We start from the raw sequence: 19,535 nt of genomic DNA on the forward strand, positions 1-19,535 counted from the left end.
GTCAAATGAGTTAGTATGCAGAGCCTGGGTTGGGTCATTCGTGTTCTGGGATACGTCGTGGTTTGTGCAGCCCTGAAACATCGATGCAGTGTCACCATGGAGACCTTCAAAACAGCCAAGTTCATAAAGCACTCTCTTTCCCTTTGGCTATTGTTAAAAGGGCCTGCTAATCTGATACTGGAGTGAATCTACTTTGACATTCAAAAGGCTAGTGATACACTCCGGGTTTGTGCATTTTCTTCATATTAGCAGGAGAGTCATGAGAAACACGGAGAAAAAGAAAGAAATAAACTGTTGAAATGCAACATGAAAAGGCTATAATTTAAAAAGTTACCAGGTATAACTCCTACGGTACCTTCTGCATCCTTCATCATTTTAAAAATCACAACATGTCCTCCTGGTTGTGATATGGTAATATTGATGTATTACGTATTAGGTTAAAGTAGGTTTGCACTGATGTGAGTCACAACAGCTTCATTGCAGCCAATGTAATGAAGATGAACTCAAGAGAAATTATTCTTCATTAAAATATTACACTTTGTCTGTGTACGAATTACATAATAACAAACAAAGATACAAACAAACCAACAATATGGTATTTGCAAAGGAATGTATATGATGAGAACAGGAGATAGGAATCTTTTTTCTTTTTAAACTTCCTTTTCTGCTGTAATGGCACCTCATTCAACCACAGAACCAAAAGTGATCTAGTTGTTCTTTAATTTATCCCGCAGTTCACTGAGATCTAAGACAAATATAGTTTGGCTCCTGAACTCATTAGATCTTATGCGGTTTGACCAGATATAAATATTTTATTCTTCAGCATTGAATCATTCAAACCCAAACAGCAGCTACATGTTTTACAAAGTTACGCCACAGTGATGAAGAGATAATCTGGAGCCTGAGATTTCAAAATGACGTCTCGGTGGTTTAAGAACACCAACAAAGCCCGACAGCTTGGAGACCACCATGGCTCCTGCTCACTCAGTGAGCAAGGCACATAGATGAATCCTGGAGTGTAATCAAATTATGATTACTTCCTGGTGGAAACACATCTATGCTTGTGAATTTCTCTCTCTCTCTCTCTCTCTCTCTCTCTCTCTCTCTCTCTTTCTCTCTATCTTTCTCTCTCCCTCTTTTCATTGACCAGAGCTATTTTTAACAGGCCCCTGCCTATCCATATCCAGAAGAGGTCAGCTCTCAGAAGAAAATAAATTCAAGAGAAAACACAGTTCATCTGGCTGCCGGGTCCCCTGGGATCTTTGGCTGTCTCAGAGAAGCTTTTGCTCCGGCTCCATGAGAACGTGAGAGACTACATAAGCTGACCCTAGCTGTTTAAAGTTGGTTGTATGGAACACAGTCCATTCAAAGCACAATGGGGAAATATAACAGAACACAAGGATGTGTGAGAAAGACAACAGCTTGCGTGAGTGCCGCCAAAGCCTGAAGATGCCAAAGATCGATAACAAACAATGATGCACTGATGAGTGCGGGCACCATAAAGCAGATTTACATGTGGTATGGCCTGGAACTGTAAGCAGCCCAACTTTTATTACTGAATGAAATGAACTCAAAGCCCTCCACAGGGTGGACACAGGATGCCTGCTGTCCAGATGCGACCGTGTAAATTCATTTCAATATCCCTGCCACTTTTATCTGCACTTTTTTTCAAGCTGACCTGAGTTCTGTATCTATATGGAAATACAGAAAACAAAGACACCCACACATGTGCAAAGCAATTTCCTCATTAGCTCATGCTCATGCAACAATTCCATATGAAAAGCCACGTTCCAAGAGTACCTGAACATCCACAGATGGTCCCTCACCAGATCTCCACTCGCTCACAACTCTCTTCTCATCCCAGCTCCTGTTTTCGTCTCCCTTGTGAAGCTCCGCAGCTTTTGGAGCTCTCTCTGTTCCTTGCCTCGATGTTTCTTTTTCCCTCTCTCTCTCTCTCTCTCTCTCTCTCTCTCTCTCTCTCTCTCTCTCTCTCTCTCTCTCTCACTCTCTTCCCTGCTCCAGCCTCTTTTTAACTCCTGGGAGCTTTGACCATTTAAGGAGAAGGCTTCTTGTGCCTCTCCAGGCAGCTGCTGCTGTGAGCTCTCTTGCCTTGCGCTTCAGAAAGGCTGCGGCTGAATGCCCGCGTCTGTGGCACCGCGGCAACCGCCTGCTGAGCCTGCCTCCTTCCACTCTCCTCTCCTTTTGGTTTGACTGCTGGGTAAAAACTAAGGAGGTGAGCGAGAGCAGTACCCCTTATGCCCTAGAATCACGAGGAGTGGTATTCAGTCATATCCCAACCGCCACAATCCTCAGCAAGCAAATCACCAAAACAACATCTCACTGCAGGGGAAGTGAAGAAGGATGTCAGTAAATAGACATGCCTGATTACCCATGTAAAGTACAAACTCTTTGATGGCTTAGTGCCACGACTGAGACCATGTGAGGTGAGGTGAATGCTTGATGATTATATTTTGTGCGCACACAATCGATGGCATATATACATAGGAGTCTGAGATGCAAAGAACAAGCTCGTTCTAAGTATCTGTTTAACGAGCTGCCTCAGAGCCAGACACATGCACTGCTGGAAATATCTAAGGCAGCATTTTACTCTGTTCTGGCCTGATAGGTCATTGTAGGAGGATAACTCTTAACATTGCTTCAGGGGACTTAGTGTTCAGATGGAATTATTGAGATAGAGATATGTTTTTGGAAAACATTCCAGTGACTCCCTCAAATTTATCTTTTACAATCAACTGCTGTATTTAAAGCGCTAGGTTACCAGCATGCTCTCCCTGTTTCATAACCTGTTTCATAACTATCACCGAGGGATTGTTTTAACATCATAAACTTCAGGTATATTTCATGCATGCTAAGTAAGCAATTGAATTTACAGTGACACAGTGAAAAGTGAAAGTTTGACAAACTCATGCACAGACACACTAAGCTGGACAAAATAATTTGTGAAAAATCCACCATAAGAAGAGTTCTTACCTTGTGGCTATTATCCTTGGCTCCTGTGTGCAGAGGCAAGGCACCTGTTTCAAGAGAAGCAGTTAGACACACTGGTTCATTTGCATCTTACGGGTCTGTCATGCAAATAACCAAATGTTAAAAAGCATTAACATAACCATCCTTCCCAACACCCTGACATACTGAAGGTGGTTTGGACAGCTGATTGGCTGGAGGGTTTTCCATATTCCTTTTAGGTTCTGCTCTCCCTCGGTTACCCTCTCACTCTGTCTCCATATCTACAGGCAACAATTACCTGGCAACTGAGGTGCTTGATCCTGTGGCTACGAGTGTGTGGCCCACACTGGCCGTATTGTGCTGCTCCCTGTGATGAGTGGGAAGGTGGTACAGCCACCCAGCCAGTCCAAAACACACATCCTGTGCAACAGCAGCCTTCCGCATCTTTTGCATGCTATTTCACAATGGCACCACTGATATTTAGAAACCTCCGCCCCCTGAACCCAGGGTTGCATTGAAGACCAGGTGATAATGGATCTCCATAATTTATGCCTACTTCAAAGTGGCTTATTGATGAGATCAGAGAGGAGAGTGCGTTTGTGCACCAGAAGATAGACACAGGTCCACAGCAAGATGCGTTGTTTTGTGTGAAGTGCGTTAAGGGGAGCTCTTCAGTGTGATAAATTTCTACCCTCTGTCATTCAGTCTGCTGTCTGCTCTGGAAACACAGCCTTTAGACCTAAAAGAAACAGTATTAGGTTTCGTTATGGCCAATATTCTCACTACCTGCGGTTCTACAGAGGTATTCTGCATTTCTGTATGTACCTTAAGATGCTGCATCACACCGAAGCAGTAGATTAATTGATTAGTGTAAATGTACTGAATCTTCCTAGCTAATGATGTCATGTTTACTCTCCTACCTGGCTGCTTTCATGTATTTTTCATGCCTCTGTGCACATGTACCTACACTGATCAGCCATTTTATTATCATCACCTTCCTATATATAATGTAATGACTTCAGTGGCCACACACACTAAATCCAAATGTAAATGACAAAGGACTATCTGCATTTTCCCTTAGGGCCCTTAGAGAATGCTGGCAGAGTGAAACCTACATTTTTTTCCAGCATTGTTTTTAGGATCAGTTTCACTGACAGTTGCTATCAGTATTCTTAAACTAAAGATAAATTTTGTCTGATTTTCATTAAATACCTATCTATCTATCTATCTATCTATCTATCTATCTATCTATCTATCTATCTATCTATCTATCTATCTATCTATCTATCTATCTATCTATCTATCTATCTATCTATCTATCTATCTATCTATCTATCTATCTATCTATCTATCTATTATATTATATTATGAAAAGGATTGCATAATGTTGAGGTGATTTAAACAGAAATGTGGGATATATGACTCGTAGAGCCTGTGGCTGAGAGCGGAGCTTTTTTAAAGGCTAACATATAAACAACTAAGGCAACTAAAGTCACAAACACACTCCTTTAATATTCACAAATGATTACAAGACCTTATTTCATTAACACTGTAAATTTCCCAGAGGAGTTGAAATTCTTAAAGCTATTTCTATGAAAGCCTGAAGTTTCTGAACGAGCGCCCAAAGAATGTCAGTATAAACATGCCATTGAAAAAGCCTCCAGTGCATGCAGTCGCCATGTTACAGGACATCCGCGCAACCCTTGATTTAGCTTCTGATTTGCCATGCAAAAGCAACACCGTTGACTGATCACTTCATGGTGAAGCAGAGAACACAAGAGTCCCAGGGGGTTTTAGGAGGACCAATGACACTGTGCTTGAGATCACGTGTATTTTTGTCACATATGAGCGCACATACACGCACACATATGCATACGCACATGGATGCATACACACAGTCCTGTTAAAATAAGCATAGCAACCCACACTATGTTGTTAGGATTATTGGTTTTTCTGCATATGCTCATGTGAACCGAATGCTGATTATGCTTTTGTCATAATCCAGTGTCTTTCAGGAGCACTGGGTTTGAGCCACAGGCCCCCCAAAGGAGCCAACAGGAAGAAGAAAACAGACGCTGGCTTTTACTTCCCACACAGAGGCAAGGTAAAAAAAAAAAACTAACATAAAGGACTTGCTGTACAGGTTTTTTTTTAACATGGCAGAAGAAATTAGTCACTACCATTTGTCAGAAAGGTGGGGTTAGGGCTGCAAAGGCGAGAGACTGACTCCAGTCCAGTGTGAGTGGTGGACCCTCTGCTGCAAACCACTGTATGGTTGGCATCCACTGACTTCAGATCAGGGTCTGCAGAAATATCTGAGGACTTGAATATAAATTTGAGAAACAAAAAAATTACTGTGCTATTTACTGATTTGGGAAGCTAAGGTCAAGGTTTTCAAAACTCCAAAACTAGTTTTGACTGACTCCACATTTTTACTATCTATCTACAAATCACACAAATAAAGACACTTTACAAAATGCAAATATTTTGTGCGGATGTTATATTGTTACATTGGTTTGATAATAATACATTAATGTTTACCATAACAATAATATGAATTACTGAAAATATAAGCATTGATGACTGGACCCAGATCATTACATTTAGGTAATGTAATGTAATGCACCATCGACTATGAGGACATACCGATGTATTGGAGGAGACTTGTGCCTCTAGGACACTGAGCTGGCTCTCAGCATCTGCAGTTCTGCTAAGCGCCTCCTCCACCCTGCGACTGATGGCCTCCACCCTCTCCCCTAGCCTGTTCTCAGTGCGGGTGAGCAGCCGAGTGGCCTTCAGTGCCCTTTCCACTGTGTCCTCCACCCGCCTGAGGGACTCCATCACGGTCTCTGCCACCATGTCTTGCCTGTGCGCGTCCCCTCCACTCATGCCCCCGATCAGCTCCATCGCCACAGCCATGTCCTTCCTCTGAGTCACCCTGCCCGCCTCGGCCAGACTCTGGGTTTCTCTAAGCTCAGAGAGCTCCTGCTCCAACACAGAGGCTCTCGGCCTGCTCTCGTCTGCCTCCTGCTTAGCTGCGCTCATCTCAGCCTCTAGTGCCCGCATCTCACGGGCCATGCGGCTCCTCTCACTCCCCAGCCTCAGGGCCCTCCTCCAGGCCACAGCAGCCGCCCTGTGGGCCTCCCGGTTCTGCTGGTGGGCCTCCGCTGGCCTGTGCTCCAGTTCCTCCCACAGATCCTGTGGTAGATCCAGCTCCCTCAGCCTGCAACCACAGCTGGAGCAGCACACGTACACTGCCAATGTATGGTACTGTTTCATCAAATCTTTCAGACTCGAACACAAAGGCATGTCTTCAGAGGAGACTACATAGACATGATGCTGTGAGAGTTCCTTACATTGTCAGAAGTTGCTGTTTGGAGCTGGCTTGCTCTTGCCTGCCCTGGAATGGTTTCTCCAGCATTTCACCTGTATAGCTGCAGACAGCATCCTGAAAAATAAATTTAAAAATGAAGTCTTACCATGCAAGAATTTGTAAGTAAAACAAGCTAAGAACAAAGAAATTCCTTTTAAGATACATGAAAGAATGTTAATAATATCAGCCCACTTATTGTGAAGACAAATATGTTTGATTAAGTGATGTAAAAATACATGTAACTGTTTTTCATGGTCTGACCCCTCACACTTTCTCAGATATCAGCATGTGGAGCAGCTGTTTAATATCTGCGTATTTGACGTTGTGGATGATATTCTGGAAATCTGCCACTTGAAAGCACGATCTCTGGCAGTAAGCCAGGACTCTGTGCTACACACATCCTCTACTACCCAAGAAAAGTCCAGCATAGGACTTTGACCCTCAGGCCTTTGGCATATGCTGAACTGAATATGAACAAAATATGAACTGTACTCAAAATATGCCAGCAGAAAACAAGCATGGCAAGCTTCTAGAGCTGAATAGATGCTGAGTGCATTACCGGCTGAGCCTCCAGTATCTCATGGTGTAGTGAGTAGAGGTTGGGCACACCCTCTCTCTTCAGTCCCCAGGATCTCAAAGCACATTTATCAAAACTGCCATAGCAGAAAGCAAAATGTCTGAATATGCACATGAATACTGGGGCTTCAGATCACCATTGAACATAATGATGTGAGTCCAGACATTTATACTAAATAGGTCAATAGGTTTGTTGACAAGTTGTTAGAATTTACCTCAAGAGTGCTTGATGTAAGTGCTCTTGTAATCTCAACAATTCAGACTGCACACTCTTCAATAGAAGGCAAACCAATGTGTTCATATTTGATGGACAAATTCTTAAGTCTCTAAATGCCACTAAATGCCATTAAATGTGTAGACATTTTGGGAATTGCTATTAGCTTTGAAAATCAAAACCAAATATTATTTCAGTGCAATGTGGGGTTTTTTTTAAATTATTGCTGTCTTTAAAATAATTAGGATAATATTTTACTTTGAATTTTCAGTGTGAACGTAGTACCTCGATTATTTTGTAGTGTTCAAGATATGTGTCTTTCATCTTCTGCAATATAATGTTTTTCTGGGAAAAAAAAATTAATTAAATAGGCAGTTACTGTGTTAAGCACTGTTTTATTTAGTGTCATTGAGCACAAAGTTATTAGATTAAGAGTAGGAAACATTAAATTATTTGTTAAAGAAGAAAACAAAACTTCTTACTGCCTGTTTAATATTCTTGTCCTTTCTTCGAAAACGTTATTACTCTTTCACTACAAATTTAGTCGATGGATGGTACTAGAACTTATTAATGTGACTTTCATTTGCTATTGACCATTGTATAAACAGCTTCTCAGGTAGTAAACACTTTATGTGCATCTGCTCACCCGGGTCATTTCCCTTTCTCTCACTGCCAGTAACATGCCCATTTCCTCCAGTTCTTCCTGCAATCGGTTAAGAGCAACGTAAAGGGAACGCCACTGAGCTTCACAGACGACCAACAGCATTTTCATTTAGGAGGATCTCGCACCCTCATGTTACTGTTGGCTCTCTTAAGTTTGCTCAGCTGGTCTTCAGCACAGTTCCTCTCAAGTGTTAGTTTTACATTCTGCAGAAAAACAATTAAGATTTTGGGGGATGCCACACAATTTGCTACATGCTATTTTAAATATCTGCAGCTATGTAAAAAAGATATACCTTCTCTTCAATGACTTTGATATGGGCCTTCAAATGTTCACTCTCCTTCATCTAAAAGTGATATAATGGTCACAATAGGAGAAGCTCTTCAAATAAATTAAATCAAGAAAACCACTAGGAAATTATATTGTATGTTACAGGAGCAACACAGTTACATTACATCATTACATCCGGACAGCTGTATCTTTAAAACAAAACTCTCACAGTTATTAATTTGAGGTCAGCTGCACTGGGAAAGTTTTTGAGGTTAAAAAGGACAGTTTCATAGAGACTTTCTAGAAAGTTACCAAAGAATAGTTCTTGCTACCAAACATTAAGCCAGAAGTGGGGGATAAAACCACATCCCATTGTTTCATTACAGCGTAATGTAATTACTTAAGAGTGCATTGGCAGTATGCAGACCTGCAGGCCTTTAAAGGTTATTTCTTTAAAGGGATTTTGAATATGCGAGGGTGCTACGCTTGTGAGTTATTCTGCTTCAGCACTGCCAGTTTCAGCCAATGCTTCTAGAATTTTCTAAATATTATTGCTACCATCACCATTTTGTTCAGGTTGCAATGACCTCTCAAGAACCATTAAGACAGCAAAAAGTCTTTATGTGTTTTTAAATGGTGCTACCCAGAAGCCCAAAGCCTGATCAGTAATGATTTAAGTGCTCTTTAAAGAGTGCGGTGGACCAGTGTGTGGTTGTGGGCCTGGGATCTGGTGGCTCTCTCCTGGCTCTCTCTCAGGGCTTCCTTGGTTTCTTCCAGTTCCTCAGACTGAGAATGTGCTCTCGCTACACAACGCTGGGTACTGCTGATTTCAAACAAACACATGGAAAACTGACATTTGGATGTTTATTACTCTTCGTTGAATATATATATATATATATATATATATATATATATATATATATATATATATATATATATATATATATATATATATATATATATATATATATATATATATATATATATACACACCTCCTGAGCCACCCTATTCTCAACAATATGATCACATACATATCAGAAATACAATGATTCACACCTGGCTAGTTTGCCACGTAGCTCAGATACCTCCAGAGTCAGATGAAGGTTTGTTTCCTCAAACTGGGACAGAGTCTTTAGGAGGAGACTGTTCTGCCCACTCAGTCTGTGCTGAGCTTGCTTCAAGTCTGCTACCAAGGTGAGCAAATCGCTCAATTCACTGGAGCAAAACGAGAAGAACAGCCTCAGTGGCAAATGGGTAACCCAGTAACGTTTAGTTCACCATGTGAAATGGAAAACCATGAAGAAATGAAACAACTCCACTAACCAATGACATTTAGCTCGGTCTGTGAGAGTGGTTTCGGGTACTGAAGGAGAATAAGCAGTCTCTAAGGATGCAACAGCAAAAATATGAGTACAATATGAAAGTGATGACACGTGAACTAATACTATCTGATATGAGATTTACCATTCTCAGCTGCTTTGCATGAGTCTAATCCTGGTGTCTGCCAGTCATATAACCTACAAGTCAATAAAGTTTGTTTAAACACAAATTCCAACATCAGCGATGCTAAACTTATGTTACCCCAAACATCAGTCATTTCCTGGTTTCAAACAGTCAAAACCTTTTCTGTAAATGAACCGATGTTCAGTTCTTTCAATCTTCCTTTTTTTTCTCAGAGGAAATCGAGAACAAAGAATATTTAGTACACATTCATTATTAAAGGCCAACTGCAGGCATCTCTCACCTGTCTTGGCTACACTGGGCAATCCATTTTCTCATAGTGGCATGGAAGGTGACCCTACTGATGGGGGGGTCTTGGTCATCTGGATCCAGCATATACTGTAGGATGGTCAGCTTGTCCTGTCCTGGACTGTGGCCAGTCATGGCCCTTAGATATTGCACTACAGTGGAGACCAGGACCTGTCCTGTTAAAGAGAGACATGTCTTAGGTTTGCTCTATACAGCTATTGGCGCAATCCTTTCAGCAAGGAAACAGGACACTCTACCTCTGCTTGCGCTGTCACATGCCTCAAAAGTAATGTTGAGAAGCTCTTCTTCTGAAAAGCCATTGGTGTTGATTTGGTCACAGAAATCCGCATTGTCATGATGAAAGTCTGAAGCAGCGGGAATGTGATGAGACTGTAAGTGTTTGGAATGCTCAAAAATGAATTTCTACACACATCAAGGCTATATTTATCAAAATATACTAAAGATACCTTACTTTCACTTAAAGTGCCTTACTTTCACCGCTGTCAACCATCTGTGATGGCTCAGCCGAGTAGGTTCCAGAGTCGACAGACAGACTTGGACCGCTGTATCCATGACGACCATGAGTCTGTGACTTAGCCTGGTAGGAGGGGGAGATGGACTCACTGTCCTCCATTTGCTGACTGGGCAAATTTTCTGAAAGACTCTGACCTGCATTAAACTTGACCGAAGCCATAACCTGGGGAAACAAAAATGGACAATTACAAAAAAAACCTTACCATGACTGATTTATGTCATGATGCCAAATCCACTCTCATATGTTGCCATGACATTGATATGAATGAACTTGTATTTTCACAAAAGATTCCGTGTTAACCAAAAAGCAGCTGAGCTCAGTTTCAAAGTCTTAGCTGGATAAAAAAAAAGTGTAAATGACCCACAGCCAAGCTGCATGTCTGCTCTGTTTAAGGCAAGTAATTGAGTAACCTATTAAGCCCATAATGCCTCAACCAGCTGATCAAAGCAGTGAACACAGAAATCCATGCAGATCTCACATTAGGAAATTCTAGAGGAGACATACTTTAAACACATGATATGACATACTCAGGCTCCTTTGCAAATGTGTGGCAGAAAACATACCTCTTAAGTGACTATTATCCTTTAGAAACCTCCACTCCAGCAACTCTGATGTATTATGTCCAGTCCCCAAAAATCAAAAATATTTCATAGGCTGTTCTTATTGATGGTTTGCACAGTTGTGTAGACAAATTGTGAGCTGCATCCTGTTGGCTGTAGCTAGAGGTAAGTGTGTTATTGAAATAGAAGCCCCTCAAGCTGATGTTGAGGGAGGCTGTGCTTGTTTTCATCCTGGTACACACATCAAATCCAGCTGACATGGCTAGCCCCCCCACTCCCAGCCCACTTATTCTACTGCCAGTGTACTCATAACAGGACACAATGTCATAATGGACCATTTTAATTAACATTCTGCCGTTTTCCATATCAAATGGTTCAGATAGGCCTATCCTCGACAGTAATCATGCCTCCCACTCAACCGCTCTTCTTTTTCCCATGACATGACCAAAATAAATAAATCAGTAGGCTACTCACAAATTCAAGTTCAAGTTCGGTTTATTCGTCACATACATAGTCATACACAGTATAACTCGCAGTGAAATGGTGGAAATTATTAACAAATTAACTGACTGTATAAGCGTTGTATTATTGTTGTTGTTGTTGTTATCAACATCAGGTATCTAACATCTGATAGATGTTTTCAACTTCAAATCAGCTTCATTTTTATAGTGCTTGTAAATTGCAGAAGTTATACTGTGTAAACTTTATAAACCTTTATCTAAACTATTGGTTAAAAACAACGTTACCGTTTCATAAAACAAACCCTAGTACGCAAATTAATATACTACTACATAAATGAACACAGGGGTATTAATAGGGTAATAAAATAATCTTTCTCATCTATAAACCTGTTCTAATTGATGGTCTTGGGTGAGGACTGGTAATTTGTCACGTTCCGCTTTCTTGTTTACTCCGGAAGTAAAAGACATTGTTGTTCTCACGAGTAGCGGGTTGTGGCTCCAGTACGCGAGAGAGAAATTAGCTTCACTCTTCTGACTGTTCAGATTTCGAGGACTTAAATCGCCAGCATGTCTCGGGGATCCATTGAAATCCCCCTTCGGGACACTGATGAGGTGGGCAGATATTTCACAGGCTCAGATGAACTTTTCGTGTCTGTCTTTGTTGCTTATCTAACGTTGGATGTCTGTGCTAGCTAACCAACTAGCCTAGCCTAGCCTAGCCTAGTCTAGCATATCTTAGCTAGCGTTAGCTGCCCTTGCGTCATCATCAGGAGTTTGCACTATTTAACAGGTTGCACTGCTTTACCTGTTAAAACGTGTTAAAACGAACAATACAGTCATTACATGCAGCTAGCTAAGCTCTCTCTCACACACTTACACACACACACACACACACACACACACACACACACACACACAAACAAATAAACCGAGCTGACCTATAGTTAGCTAGCAAGCTAACTACTTCTTTGGTCTGCCAGGTAACCAAGCAACTGTTAGTTAAGTTGATTCTGAATGATCTAACTTAGCTAACTACAGAACCTGGGGTAAGGCAACTAATGCTAGTAAGAACTCGCTCAAGTCAGCTCTTCGGTAATGCTCTTGCTTCATGTGCACACAAAACAAAGCTGCATGACATTTGAGCCAAGGCTAGCCAATTCAGTTGTTTTGTTTAACTTTTACTTTTTAGGTTATTGAGCTTGATTTTGATCAGCTTCCTGAAGGAGATGAAGTCATCAGTATCCTCAAACAGGAGCACACACAGTTGCACATATGGATCGCACTTGCTGTAAGTTACAATATATATATAATTTTCCACACGTAGGGATATTCAAAATTATAGTGAAGTACACATGGCTCACTAGGTTTCCTGAGATTTTGGACAGAGGTCCATAAATAAATAAATATATATATATATATATATATATATATATATATATATATATATATATATATATATATATAAAAATTAATGAAATTGTAATTTACTTGTGCTGTGGTTGACCTCTGGGAAGCCTGAAAACTGCTAATGTAATTGTAACATCTTTGGTCAGCTGGAGTATTACAAACAGGGAAAGACAGAGGACTTTGTGAAGCTGCTGGAGGCAGCGCGCATTGATGGCAACCTTGACTACAGAGACCACGAGAAAGACCAGATGACTTGTCTGGACACTTTAGCTGCTTACTATGTTCAACAAGCTCGCAAAGAGAAGAACAAGGATGCGAAGAAAGACCTCATTAACCAGTCCACCCTTCTATACACCATGGCAGACAAGATCATCATGTATGATCAGGTGAAATAAAAACTGTTTTTTATTCAAGCATGTTGAGATGGAGGTGGCCTATCATTTGTTCTGCAGAGAATAAATCTGGTGTCTTGCCTGTGTGTTTGGATCAGAACCACTTGCTGGGAAGAGCTTGCTTTTGCCTACTGGAAGGGGATAAAATGGATCAGGCAGATGCACAGTTTCACTTTGTCCTGAACCAGTCCACCAACAACATACCTGCACTGCTAGGTTAGTAAAGATGGACCTGCACCACCTATTTAACAGATTTATTTAAACTTTTATTTTTTTTTATATGTGAATTTTTTTTAGCACACTGATTAAAAAATTGATTGTCTTTTCCATTTGATGTAATATTTATCTCATTGTCTTTACAGGTAAAGCCTGCATTTCTTTCAACAAAAAGGATTACAGAGGAGCTTTAGCTTACTATAAAAAAGCACTACGCACAAATCCTGGTTGCCCAGGTGAGTTTGATGAGTTTCATTACTCCAGATTTGCTGCATTCTGTATATTTTCTTGATCTTGTATCCCTTAATGCTTAATGCTCACTGTTTATTTTCTGCAGCTGAAGTGAGGCTTGGAATGGGCCATTGCTTCGTTAAGCTGAACAAACTGGAGAAGGCTCGTCTGGCTTTCAGCCGTGCCCTGGAGCTAAACCCAAAGTGTGTGGGTGCCCTGGTGGGCCTAGCCGTCCTCGAGCTCAACAACAAAGAGGCGGACTCTATCAAGAACGGAGTGCAGCTGCTCTCCAGGGCATACACCATCGACCCGAGCAACCCCATGGTGCTCAACCACCTCGCCAACCACTTTTTCTTTAAAAAGGTAACAGGACATGTGATTTCCCACCCCCCTCCAGTTTTTCCAGTGTTTCAACATGCAACCTATGCATTTTTACCTTTTGTTCTGTTTTTTTTCCCCCTAGGACTACAGTAAAGTCCAGCACCTGGCCCTTCATGCTTTCCACAACACAGAGGTGGAGGCCATGCAAGCGGAGAGCTGCTATCAGTTAGCCCGCTCTTTCCACGTTCAGGTAGGGAGAAAGCACCAGATCTCTGAAGCGAGCGAGCCGTTTCGGTTTCAAACTTGCTGCCACTGAACCTGTGCTCTTTGATTCCAATGTAGGAGGACTATGACCAGGCTTTCCAGTACTATTACCAGGCCACTCAGTTTGCTTCCTCCACCTTCGTCCTGCCGTTCTTTGGCCTGGGCCAGATGTACGTGTATCGCAGAGACAAAGAAAATGCCGCACAGTGCTTCGAGAAAGTCTTGAAGGCCTACCCCAATAACTACGAAACTATGAAAATCCTTGGGTCGCTTTACGCCACTTCAGAGGACCAGGATAAGAGAGATATTGCAAAAGTATGTTTTGGTTGCTGTCATTAAACTAATGTAAATTGTGATTGACTTATTTTGTTAAAGTGAAGCAAAGAAATCAGATGACCTTTTCCTGTGTGTCCTGACTAAACATTGTAGGGTCATCTAAAGAAGGTCACTGAGCAGTATCCTGATGATGTAGAGGCCTGGATTGAGCTTGCCCAGATTTTGGAACAGACAGACATCCAGGTAAGATGTAAAAGTATTTGATTATGTACTTGCATCTGTTATGTAATGAAATCCATTAGTTTTGACAGGTTATCTTATGTTTTTTATCAATTCCTTCATCCCGATCCCCCTCGGCCCACCAGGGTGCACTCTCTGCATACGGAACAGCCACACGTATCCTCCAGGAGAAGGTACAAGCTGACGTGCCTCCTGAGATCCTCAACAATCTGGGAGCACTACACTTTAGACTGGGGAATCTTGGAGAAGCAAAGGTAAAGCGGACAAATTGAAATCACCAAATGTTACTTGTTACCTTTTATGGGATACGTTAACTGGTCTGTGAGGGATTGGAACAGATCACTAAATCACTCCCACCATGTTTTTGTTGTTGGTAGAAATACTTCCTGGCGTCTCTGGAGAGGGCCAAGGCAGAGGGCGAACACGATGAGCACTACTACAATGCCATCTCCGTTACCACGTCCTACAACCTGGCCCGACTCTATGAGGCCATGTGCGAATTCCACGAAGCTGAGAAGCTTTACAAGAACATTCTGAGAGAGCATCCGAACTATGTAGACTGTAAGGATCTCCAAAAAACCCCAAAAAACATTTGTACTTGAATAATTGCACTTATTTTTCCAGGTCAGTAGATATTCAGAAGGATATTTGTTTGTTCTAGGTTACTTGCGCCTTGGAGCAATGGCCCGCGACAAAGGCAATTTCTATGAAGCCTCAGATTGGTTCAAAGAAGCTCTTCAGATCAACCAGGTAGTTACCGTTGATTTATTTTGTATCTGCTTTTCTGTTTTTGTTCTTTGCAGCCATTATTTATAGATTTCTGTGCTGTGCAGGATCACCCAGATGCTTGGTCCCTGATTGGAAATCTCCACTTGGCCAAGCAAGAGTGGGGTCCTGGGCAGAAGAAGTTTGAGCGCATCCTGAAGCAGCCGTCTACCCAGAACGACACTTACTCCATGCTGGCGCTGGGCAATGTGTGGCTGCAGACCCTGCACCAGCCCACTAGGGATCGTGAAAAGGTGCTCCATACGACTGAATGCTGACCAGGTCATGGAGTGAAAAGTGACTCGCCACTCCTACTGGCTCATCTTTGTACTTTTTGTAATAGGAAAAAAGGCACCAGGACAGAGCACTAGCAATTTATAAACAAGTTCTGAGGAATGACTCCAAGAATCTGTATGCTGCCAATGGTATTGGTATGTGCCCACCATGTTGATGTGAAGTGACTTGTTTCACTCTGTTTTCTTAATGGTATGTGATAGCTGTAAATGTTAGAACTGTTTCTTCAGTTTCTTCCATTTCAAGCATATTTTCATTCTACATTAGTTTTTCTTCCGTTTTTTTTCCCCCCCATCTCGCTGATCTACCATTGGGTTTAATGTGTCCACCACAGGAGCCGTTTTGGCCCACAAGGGTTATTATCGCGAGGCTCGTGACGTGTTTGCCCAGGTGAGGGAGGCGACGGCCGATATCAGCGATGTCTGGCTGAACCTGGCACACATTTACGTGGAGCAGAAACAGTACATCAGTGCTGTGCAGATGGTGAGAGAGACAGACATCTGGCTTTGTTGAGAATCCATTCAGACAGAGCCTCGTGCCTGACGACTGTTTTTTTTTTTTTTTGCATCCCCAGTACGAGAACTGCCTAAAGAAGTTCTATAAGCACCAGAACACGGAGGTGCTGCTGTACCTCGCACGGGCACTTTTCAAATGCGGCAAACTACAGGAGTGCAAACAGATGCTGCTGAGGGTAAGTCCATGGGTCATGTGGATATCTAGAACTGATCCAAAACCGACCTGCGATGTCGTTATGCCTGATTGATGTGGTTCTCCCTCGACATGCCTGCACGCTGCCGTTTGTCAGGCGCGGCACGTGGCCCCCAGTGACACGGTGCTGATGTTCAATGTGGCCCTCGTACTTCAGCGGCTGGCCACGCTGGTGCTCAAGGACGAGAAGAGCAACCTGAAGGCTGTGTTGAGTGCCGTGAAGGAGCTGGAGCTGGCCCACAGGTGGGTTGGCCTCCTCGGGTCTGGCTGAACTGGAAACCCTGTGGCGTGCTGACCCGAGGCCCGTTTAAGGCCCCTCTGTTCCTGTAATGCCTCTCTCCCTGCTCACACAGGTACTTCAGCTATCTCAGCAAGGCAGGAGACAAGATGAGGTTCGACCTAGCTCTTGCCGCAAGCGAAGCAAGGTAGGTAATGGGTCAATGTTCGGCAGAAGCTCTGCATTCTGGTCTGGCTTTGGCCTTAAGAACTCGTGGGTTTGTTCAAAGCTGATGCCATCACCATTGGGCCCATAAGCAAGGCCATGCCCACATGACGTAGTGTACCTGTTGGCCTTCCAGGCAGTGCTCCGACCTGCTAAGTCAGGCGCAGTACCACGTGGCCCGGGCCCGCAAGCAGGACGAAGAGGAGAAGGAGCTACGTGCCAAGCAGGACCAGGAGCGGGAGGTCCTCCGGCAGCAGCTGCTACGCGAACAGGAGGAGAAGAAGGTCCGAGAGGCAGAGGAACAGAAGAAGCTGCTGGAGCAGAGAGCTCAATATGTGGAGAAGACCAAGAACCTGCTCAGCTTCACCGACGAAATGAAGGAGGCGGCTAAAGAGAAGAAGAAAGCGAACAGCGGGCGGGTGAGTGTGCGCCGGCTCTGGGCTCGGCTCAGCTTCTCGCGTTTGCTTTACATTTGAGAGCCTTGCGAGAACCCAGATTTCCTTGTTTGTCAGCGCAAGAAGGGCGCGGAGTACGACGACTTCGTTAACGATGACTCCGACGAAGACCTGCCCATCAAGAAGAAGAAGAAGAAGAGGGGCAATAGTGGGAGTGAGCAGGAGGAGGAAGGCGAGGGAGAGAAGAGAGCCCGTAAGAAGAGAAGAAGGTGAGGGGTCGTGTGGTCCGAATGTCGGGGTCTGGGTTGTTTTGGGAGGAAGTGGTTGGACCTTGGGTTGGACCATGCTTCTGTTGCTGCTACTCTAGGCCAACTAAAGGTGGCGAAGAAGGAAGTGATGAGGAGGGAGGCTCGAGGCCCAAGAAACAGCGCAAACCCAGAGAGCGCAAGAGGTTTGAGAGGGTATGGACGTCATTTCTCATAGCAGCAGTAGTGGTTGGATTCTATGACTTAATTTTTTTTTTTAGTTTTTTTTTTTTTTTTTTTTTTTAAGAACCAACTTCATTATCTTTTTCCCTCTCCTAGCCCAAACCTGAGCGCATGCCACCATCTCTTAAAGGGAAGATCAAGTCCAAAGCCATCATTTCTTCCTCGGATTCCTCTTCAGATGAGGATGGCCTGAAAATTGCAGAGGACAGGCAAGTCAGGAGCTACTGGTGCCATTTTGCTTTTTTTGTTTAACATGTCTGAGCCACAACTCTTACCAGCTTCACCTTGTTTCCTTACCCAGAAACCCGCGGGAGAGCGGTTCCGGTTCAGATGACGGAGGCCACCTGAAGCGCATTGCTTCGGACAGCGAGTCGGAAGAAGAACGCAACCGTTCAGGCAGTGAGGGCGGCAGTCCTCAGCGCTCAGGCAACTCGGACGAGGATGACTCTGGCAGCGAACGGCCAGTGAAGAGGAAGAGGATTCAGCAGCAGTCAGACTCGGAGCAGTCAGATGACGAGAGCAGGAGGAGCCGCTCGGAAGGCTCAGAGGACGAGTCCCCGCCCGGATCGCCGGCACCGGCCTCGGAGCGGGGCTCGGACAACGAAGGCTCGCCCCAGCGGTCAGAGAACGAGTCCGAGCCTGAGGGATCAAACAACGAGGCCTCAAACCGGGGCTCAGAGGATGAGAGTGACTGAGTCCAGTCATATGGCAGAAAGCATTTGTCATGATATGAACCTAACCTGAGTCTCCGAGTCAGTTTACCCTTTGTTGTTATTGTAGCCGTCAATGTTTGGTTTTTTTTCTTTCATTTTTTGACACCTTGACTCGTCAGAAAGCAAATAATGCTGTTGTACTTTTCATCAGAGTTGCTGAGAGTTTCTCCCTTGAAGGGTAGAAGACATAAGCCAATGATTTGAGTAAGCACTGTACTTGTAAATCCTTTTCATGCTTTTCATTATTTGGAATAAACCAATATGCACAAATATTCAAAAGTAAGGGATCCAATATAACAAGATGTGTACATTTAAATACTAAAAATAAATCATTTTCAAACTGTCCTGCATGTTTTTACAGGTATTAAATGATCAATCCTGCTTTCAAATAGAGATATGACATCAAAACATTTGCCGCTTCTTTACATATGATTTTTATTTTTATTCTTTTTTATTTTTTTTGTCTTTTAGGTGCATTTTATAAGAATACAGGACATTGCTACCATTTGTTTTGACAGCTGCCCTCTACCCTGTGCATCACTGATTAGTTTCTGATCCCAGGACCACTATTCACCAGGTGTGTGTGGCAGACTGTTCTCAACACAGCAGTGATTCTGGTAGTGGGTGTTGTGCTGTCACTATCAGTACTGTTTGCACTGCTGGGTAGAGAAAAATATGCCAATTCAAAATGTCCAGTCATCAGTGGTCCTGTCATCAGAAACTGGAATATGGCTGATAAACTGGGCATGGCAACAAATAGCCTATAATCTCTAATGTGTACCTAGATGTTTTGAAGTAAAGGTCTTAAATAATCAGATTCCAGTTTTAGTGTAGATATATGTATAAAAATTCTGTTGAAAGTCTTAGTTGGAAAGGTCATTTGCTAATAGCACTGTGAAACTGAAAGATATTTGTCTTGTGGTGGACAAATAGTTGGCTGAACATTTTAATGAAAAGGTGCTTCTAGGAGGACTTGTCTGAAAGCTCATTAAAGACGAGAACAAGACTGCCGCCAA

General features: G+C 43.0%; 2 protein-coding genes and 1 long non-coding RNA gene across 3 annotated transcripts; 1 reads left to right on the plus strand and 2 right to left on the minus strand.

Moving 5' to 3' along the window:
* Positions 1–23: 23 nt before the first annotated feature.
* On the minus strand, positions 24–3,354 carry LOC113578251. The gene is made up of 3 exons (XR_003410717.1): positions 3,266–3,354; positions 2,992–3,035; positions 24–72 (listed from the first exon to the last, which is right to left on the minus strand). It is a non-coding gene; the product is annotated as an uncharacterized LOC113578251 (long non-coding RNA).
* A 1,160-nt stretch (positions 3,355–4,514) lies between these two features.
* On the minus strand, positions 4,515–6,276 carry LOC118242340. The gene is made up of 2 exons (XM_035532856.1): positions 5,614–6,276; positions 4,515–5,289 (listed from the first exon to the last, which is right to left on the minus strand). Exons 1-2 carry the CDS (start codon positions 6,274–6,276, stop codon positions 5,137–5,139), a joined length of 816 nt encoding a protein of 271 aa, XP_035388749.1. The 3' UTR covers positions 4,515–5,136.
* A 5,566-nt stretch (positions 6,277–11,842) lies between these two features.
* ctr9 (CTR9 homolog, Paf1/RNA polymerase II complex component) lies at positions 11,843–18,864 on the plus strand. Its single transcript, XM_027011248.2, has 23 exons — positions 11,843–11,979; positions 12,557–12,655; positions 12,921–13,160; positions 13,265–13,382; positions 13,529–13,618; positions 13,720–13,976; positions 14,077–14,184; positions 14,277–14,513; positions 14,628–14,717; positions 14,840–14,968; positions 15,092–15,275; positions 15,376–15,464; positions 15,548–15,733; positions 15,823–15,910; positions 16,108–16,256; positions 16,348–16,464; positions 16,579–16,724; positions 16,835–16,906; positions 17,060–17,342; positions 17,436–17,587; positions 17,686–17,779; positions 17,903–18,015; positions 18,108–18,864. The coding sequence occupies exons 1-23, from the start codon at positions 11,935–11,937 to the stop codon at positions 18,499–18,501; spliced, it is 3,480 nt and encodes a 1,159-aa protein (XP_026867049.1). The 5' UTR covers positions 11,843–11,934; the 3' UTR covers positions 18,502–18,864.
* The last annotated feature ends 671 nt before the right edge of the window (positions 18,865–19,535 follow it).

Source organism: Electrophorus electricus, chromosome 1 (genome assembly GCF_013358815.1).
Source record: "Electrophorus electricus isolate fEleEle1 chromosome 1, fEleEle1.pri, whole genome shotgun sequence".
In the NCBI taxonomy this organism is placed as follows: domain Eukaryota; kingdom Metazoa; phylum Chordata; class Actinopteri; order Gymnotiformes; family Gymnotidae; genus Electrophorus; species Electrophorus electricus.

Bases quoted from the DNA above. Each gene is read 5' to 3' on its own strand.
- LOC118242340 (XM_035532856.1), bottom strand. From the start codon at position 6,276: ATGCCTTTGTGTTCGAGTCTGAAAGATTTGATGAAACAGTACCATACA. The intron at 5,290-5,613 runs GTATGTCCTCAT...TTTATATTCAAG, and splicing joins AAGTCTCCTCCAATACATCG to TCCTCAGATATTTCTGCAGA.
- ctr9 (XM_027011248.2), top strand. From the start codon at position 11,935: ATGTCTCGGGGATCCATTGAAATCCCCCTTCGGGACACTGATGAG. The intron at 15,734-15,822 runs GTGCTCCATACG...TTTTTGTAATAG, and splicing joins CCACTAGGGATCGTGAAAAG to GAAAAAAGGCACCAGGACAG. The intron at 15,911-16,107 runs GTATGTGCCCAC...TGTCCACCACAG, and splicing joins GTATGCTGCCAATGGTATTG to GAGCCGTTTTGGCCCACAAG.